General features: G+C 41.6%; 1 protein-coding gene across 1 annotated transcript in view; it reads right to left on the bottom strand.

Moving 5' to 3' along the window:
* Window positions 1-3,089: 3,089 nt before the first annotated feature.
* NUDT19 (nudix hydrolase 19) overlaps window positions 3,090-7,228 on the bottom strand; it is a 5,328-nt gene continuing 1,189 nt past the window's right edge. The window contains exons 2-4 of the mRNA XM_005426262.2: window positions 6,309-6,355; window positions 5,349-5,556; window positions 3,090-4,296 (exon numbers count right to left, since the gene is read on the bottom strand). Of these exons, the coding sequence (XP_005426319.1) occupies window positions 4,070-4,296; window positions 5,349-5,556; window positions 6,309-6,355 (482 nt within the window). The 3' untranslated portion in view covers window positions 3,090-4,069. The remainder of the gene's footprint in view (window positions 4,297-5,348; window positions 5,557-6,308; window positions 6,356-7,228) is intronic.

A 7,228-nucleotide genomic window follows, 5' to 3' on the forward strand; every position in this document is an offset into this window, starting at 1 on the left:
TACAACTTTAAAAAATCCCTCAGCCTAATACAAAAGCGGAATCCCAAACTTACCAAACAAGTTCAACGTCACAGATTTTTATTAGTATTTCACACTACGTCTGTCTGCAGTGGTACATACCAGACTGAGGAGTTACAACAGAATAATTAAACTCCCAGCAAGTAATTGGCATTTCACTGCGGCATAAACCAGAACATCGCGGAATCACATCGTGGTATCATCACCGCAGGGTCTAGCTTACAACTTGAAAGAATTAACAAGTAAAAGTAGATGCCTAATTAAATATTTCAGAAAAGGAAAATCAAGACATTGTCCTTTCCTTTCCAAAGCTACTGCTGAACAAGCTAGAATTCAGCAGCAACAGCGCTACCCTGAGGTGACACACGGCAACAAGCGGTAAGCGATGGCAGGGACCATTCCCAGTTTAACATGACAATGGAACAGCTGAAACGATTGCAGAAGCTTCACCCAAGATCGCTTAACACAAACAAAGCTCCTGACTTATGCACTCGTTTCTTACCCTGCACCGTTATACTGCACCAAGAGATTATCAGTGCTGCCTTCGATACTTAAGACTTTTCTTCCAGCAATAACACGCGAAGACCACAAATAACTTCAGCTGAAGTCTCAGGTTAATTAGTGCAAACCCACTAAATGCCCCATCGACGTAGCAGGGATGAAGCACATCCACGCACAGGACCAGCTCTCCCAACCCACTCCAAGTAACATTCCCGCTTTTTTAAGAACCGCGGAGGGAAACAAGCCCTTGCTAAAATCCCATACCTACCACTAAACAGTATTTAACCTGTAAAAATGCTGTACATTGCTAAAACCCTCGCCTCACCTGCTGCACTAGCACAGACCCAGGGAAGCTAGGAGCCTCTGCAGCCATCCCGGGGTGTGCAGACACTCCCGAACACGCAGCTCGTTATCCCCCTGCCAACCGAGCTCCACCGGGAGCGCGGAGAGGCACGGGGCAGCGCCTTTAGAAACACCTTCTTCGCTTTACTCCCAATCCCCAGTCCCCTTTTCCCCCTATCCTGCCATAGCTCCACGCTGCTTCCCATAGGAACCAGCCCACCGACCTCGTTCTCCACCGCTGCCAAGCTCCACACACCTCTCTCCACGGAACCTTCCAGAACCCCTAGCGCTCCCGCCCCCAGAGCCGCCCCGGGGCGAGCTCAGAGCCCAGAACAGCCCATCCCCAGCTCCACAAGCCGCCCTGCCGCACTGCTCCCCGCGGAACCTTCTAGAGCCCGCAGCGCTCCCGCCCCCAGAGCCGCCCTGGGGCGGGTCGGAGCCCAGAACAGCCCATCCCCGGCTCCACAGGCCCGGGTTATGGGCAATGGCGCAGCCAACTGTTCCCGGCCGTAAAAAACACCTGAAACGCTGCGGGAAATCTCAAAAAGCGCGGGGAAGTCCATTGTCTTGCTTTTTGTATAAAATGGAAACCAAACTCATAGTGAAAGAATAAAAGCTTTTGTTACTGCTAGCAACTTGAAATCAAGAATATTCTACTAGGATTTGAGGGAAATTATTACAATGAACCTTTGGGATTTGGAGTTTATTTCAGGCTTAAAGTCTCTGTAGCAGAGGCAATGGTGAAATAGTGGTAGTTCTTTGGAAACACTGGTAGTTCTTAACTAATGCCGGGACAACAACCGCAGGAAAAAATAAAAACACAAAACAGCTGTAGCACCAAGAAGTAAATGGACAAGTGGAAAGGGTTCATAGGGATCTGCCCCTGTGGAAGTGGTGAAATAACTTAGTGTAAGTCTTTGGTGTAGTTCTTAGCTCTGCAGGAAGACATAACCCCAGACAGAGGGAGAGCCCTCACCTAACACAAGTGGCAAAACTGCATTTTCTACACACCTGGCATCACTCCTGCATGCCTCCCCTGCCCACGTTCCCATATCCACACTCCTGCTGTGCCTGGGTGTTAAATAATTTCTTTATCAAAAATATTTTCCGTAATACCCACTTTCTACCATAAAAGTAAACTGGTAGAATAACCATAAGAGGCAGAACAATAAAATCTTTTGTGTATTTCAATTTGTCATCTCGAGGGATATGGTCTACATGAAAAAAGTAATAAAGTGAAGGTTCTAGGAGAGCACACTGTCACTTGTTGAAGGCATTACTGGATGAGAACTCCTGGAAACCGACTGCCCTTGGGGATAAAGGAGCAGGAGAGAAGAGAGCTGGCAGCTTTTTAAGCATCTTTTCCTTGAAGCATAAAAACTCTTGATTATCATGTGTAAGAAATCAGACAAGGCAGGCAGGAGACCAAAGAAGCTGATTAAGACCCTTCTGGTCTGACTAGAGTGCAAGAAAGAAATGCACAGGCACTGGAAGCAGGAATATGTATCCAGAGGGGAGAATATAGGGATGGTGCTTGGGGATATAGGAGTGGGATCAGGAGAGAGCTAAGGCACAGCTGGAGCTCAATGTGACAAGGGATATGAAAAACAAACAAACAAAAAAAAACTAAAAAAACCCAAACTCCCAGAGGTATATTGATTAGAAAAGGAGAGCTACTTAAACAAACGTATATCCCTACCCCCAATACTTCACTAATAATGCACATAGAGAGGGGTTGCAGGGTTTCATTGACATTTGATTTTATGGCTCAGTTTTTGCTGCAGTCATGCTTCCCACATTTCCCACGTCCCTGAACTTCAAGGTGAGGAAATAAAGTGCTTTTTGTTGTAGGAGAAAACCAAGTACAAGACCTGAGAAGCCTGAACATAGACAAGCCCTTGGGACTTGATGAGAAGCGTCTCAGGGTTCTGGGGGATCTAGCAAGGGTGGATCCTACGGCACTCTCCATTGCATTGGAGAAGTCAGGGCAGGCAGGTGAAGTCTCCAGTGACAGGAGGAAAGGGAAGGTCACACTCAGCCAGAATATTCAGGTGTTCTACTGCACAATACACAGTGCTCTGCTTATGTGGTCATTGTTCAGCACAGGTTTACAAACCTCAACAAGGTCTGCAAAACCAGCACCAGCCTGGGTATGTTCTGAGGGAGAAGAGAAAGACACACCTTTTTTTCAGTATTTTTTTTAATCCAAATGAATGCTACAAAACCAATTTAATCTAATTGTAGCAACAGGTTTTAATTGAAACACAGAACAAAACCTGGAACAAAGCTTTCTGAACAACTTTACTGACTAATCTGAAGTCATCATTCATTCTCCTTCCAGGTAATTTACAAAACTGCTCCATTGACTCCACTTATTGAACAAAAGAAAAGACAAATTCAAACCAAAAGTTAAGCAGCAATCTTTGCTCTGAAGTTCTTAAATCTCAGTTATATTAGTAGAGTAGTTAAGAAGCAAAAAGTGGGATGTTGGAATATAGAACTGGGTATATCAAGGAGGAGTATTATTCCCTTAAGTTGTTGATATCTTTTTGGAGCTAAAAAATTACACTTTTTATTTTTTTTAAATTGCTTACAACTTGAAGAGATAAAAAAATATATTGATAAAAGAATGCACTCAATTCCATAGATGACTTCCTTTAAATTAAGTCTACCTTTGAAAATTGTAGTTTTGAATTATTACCATTAGTAGAAAGAATTTAAATATATAAAATATAAAAATTAACTTTACAATATTCTTTAAAAAGTGCTTTATACTTAATTTATGTATATATATCTATATCTATACATACATTGCTTGTCCCCAGAATGAAAGAAAGAATAGAGTGGGAAATGTCAACAAATATGGAATGGGGGATTTTATCCATTTCTAACATTGCAGTTATCTAGTGGGTAACTTTGGGAAGCATAGTAAAAGAATCCTTCTCTGCTTGTTCTATATATGTATGTATATATATAAACTTTCAATGAGAAGAGGACCTTTGTGACCCAACAGTGGCACAACTGATCTGTTTTTAAAGACTCAAGAAATTAGATACACATAGATGTGACTCCACACACACATACAGATATAATGCTTTGGCAGGACAGAGAAATATTTTCATGACTATTTGGCAACAGTTAAAAAGCACCAAAACCACAGTGAGCATATATGCAATTAAAAATATTCTAGATTTAAACCCAAGACATATTATAATCTGCTATTGTAATCTGAATTATCACACTTTATCATCAGTGGATTTATATGCTTATATTTTGCTTGAATATTAACATAAACAGCAAGATTGTTGATGTCTTTCATTACTATCCTGTGAAATACCCCACCCTCTTTCATGAGATCTTCAACCTTCTTATCTGTTGACATAATAATTTTCTTTTCTCCAGTATAATCTGGATCCTCTGGATATAACTCATCTCCTGGAGGTAGAAAAAAAGATTTAGTTATACATAGCCAACCTTATTTTTCAGCCTTTTCACAGGTAATTTTTTTAGGATTTATCAGTATATGTAAATCAGCGGAAATGTATTTCGCAATGCAAGGTAAATTGCCTCTAAACATCTTCAGATTTAAAGATAGAGCCATAAATTTCTGAAGTATGTCAGTGACACTGCAGTGCACATTGAATGTTCCAGAGCTCCTGATAATATGCTATTAATATGCTGTAATGACAGCCTGGGCAGACAGGACTGTATATAATAGGTGGAGCACAGGACAAGCACTTCTTCATGGGTATAAAGATAGGACTAAGAACAGAAATGTATTTTGTTCTATTTTGTTGAAGTAAATAATTGTTTTGCCATATCAAGGCATTATACTCTTGTGCAAGACTGATAATAAACCCCAAATACAGAAATCCTAGAGGTCAATTGTGACCAAATGAAAAAAAAAGGAAAGCATAATGAAAAATAAACTAAGAAAAGCAGAAAATAATAAATAGTATACACAGCTTTTCTTAATGCTGCATGTACATGATTATGAAATGAGAGAGACTTAAGCAGGAGAAAGGGCAGGAGGAAGATGGCTGAGGGTATGGTTTTAGTCCAGTGCCTTATCACTGCAGCTGCGAGGTGTGATACTGCAGCTGTGCTTGACTGCCATCTCCTCACAAAGTGATACCTGAAGTAAAGGAGAATTCCCACTGAAAAGGACTAAAGGAAGGAGTTTTTAAACATTGTTCAGGTTATACAAAGCTGAAATGCTGGAATTTCTTCACAAATACACATATGATGACAATGGTGAGACAATGAGATTAGGAGTAACTAAGAAATAACTGTGCTGTCTGATGCCCTGGCTTGTCTCTGACTGCAGCCACTGTCACAACTATAGCAAACAAGGTGGAAACAGCATGCAGTAACTTGACTTGAGGAGCATTTTCCTTTCAGTTAAGGATGGTTTATGTCATGTGGCTTCAGCACACAGCATTAAGGAGATGCTGTGTATTTAGGAGAAGCCTCCAGCGTGTCCTTACCCGGCAGCAGCTGGATGGATCCATCTGCAGCACTCAGCATCACAGGCATCCAGCGCTCACAGCCCTCCAGAGCCCGTGCAGAGCTGAACTGCTGCAGCTCCTCGAGGGAAGAGAAGTTGCACAGCCTGCAGAATTCATAAAACTGAGGTGGAGGAAACCAGATCTCCTGAGACTTAAAGCGTTCGATGGCTTCTGGAGGTGACGACCACTGGAAGATAAAAACAAGTCTTGAAATAATAGTGTCAGCAGCAGACAGAAAGTCTGAATAAACTGAAAAGTCATTTAGCAAGGAAGTCCATACAGCAAAGGAGCTTGCAATGGACCATATCTTCTGAATATAATAAAAACCATATATAAGCTACACCAAAGTAACAACAATGACATTCTTAAAACTGAAAAAGAAACAATCGATAAAAGCTACTTATTTTTTCCCAATAAAAGTAATTTTTTATTTTACACACAGACATGCCAGGATTAAAAACTGACATTTGTTTTAGGGGCATGACTGAAAGTTTACTGAAGCCAACAGAAGACAGTAAACTCACTATTACCAGAGGTTGCCACTGATGCTTTGAGATTTAAAAGTACCTATAAACATCTGCTTCTTAGAAAGAAGTTTTCAGAGCATGAACACCCAGCTATTCATCAAAATTCTGCATGTTTAATCTATTGGTAATCTTGATTTCATCTCACATGGTGAATTTAATAATATATGCATAATCGTTTGCAGTAGATTTATGCTATTATTAACAAAATTACAACATGAGCTCTTGAAAGTAACGTTTCAGGTACTTTAAAATTTCTGTAGCAGAATTTGTTAAACAAATAAATATAGCAACATCAGTAATACCAAAATTTTAAGTAGGCTTTTACAGAACTGTCTGGTTTCTCATCTACTTCTAATTTGCAATCAAACTTTTCAGAATCCTAGAAAAACTTAAGGACCCTAATGTACCTGACCTTGAGCTCTCTTAGAGCTTCTTCATGACATTTGTTGCTTTTACAAGCTGAATTTAAAAAAAAGGTAAAAAAAAGTAAAAATGTCAAAATTTTCAACAAGTTTATATATTACTTAAAATTTTCCAAGTAACTTCAAAAGACAAAAATTGCTAGCAACTCATGCAGTCCTGGAATATACCTGGATATACTACATTGATCTCTCCCTCTCTACTGAGGTGTGACAACCCTGCACTGTACTGCAGGAATGAATGTAAAAAAATGGTATTTCTCAACTGCCTTGGAAAGAGACAGTAATTCACGGTGAAAGGGATCTGATGTGACACGGATCATGTACAACGACCTCACAACAAATCCTCTCCCGACAGCTGCTGCAGCTGCACCTCAGGTGATGGTGGCAGCTCCAGGAGTCCATGGGAGAGGGTGCAGATAAAACTCCCTTCCCTTTCCTCACGTCTCAAGGAGCTTTATCAGAAGGGCTTGGACTGATCTGGAGAAGAGACAGTTGTGTGGAGACCTCACAGCACCTTCCAGTATCTGCGGAGACTGCAGGGAAGCTGGAAAGGGACTCGGTCAGGAACTGTAGTGCCAGACAAGGAATACAGTGGGTACAAATCGAAAGAGGGGACTTTTAGATATTAGAAGGCAGTTTTTTTACTGTAAGGGTGGTGGGACCCTGCAAAGGGTACCCAGAAAAGCTGTGGATGCCCCTGGATCCCTGGAAGTGTGCAAGGCCAGGTTGGACATTGGGGCTTGGAGCAACCTGTTCTGGTGGAAGGTGTCCTGCCCGTGGCAGGTGTGGGACACGATGGGCTTTAAGGTCCGTTCCAACCCCTACCATTGTATGATTCTACGCCTGTTCGAAGTGTAAGGGCACAGTCTCGGCAGAGCCAGGGGCCGTGGGAGAAGGGCTCGGGCAGGAG

The sequence above is a fragment of the Geospiza fortis genome, unplaced genomic scaffold (assembly GCF_000277835.1).
Source record: "Geospiza fortis unplaced genomic scaffold, GeoFor_1.0 scaffold79, whole genome shotgun sequence".
Taxonomy (NCBI): Eukaryota; Metazoa; Chordata; class Aves; order Passeriformes; family Thraupidae; genus Geospiza; species Geospiza fortis.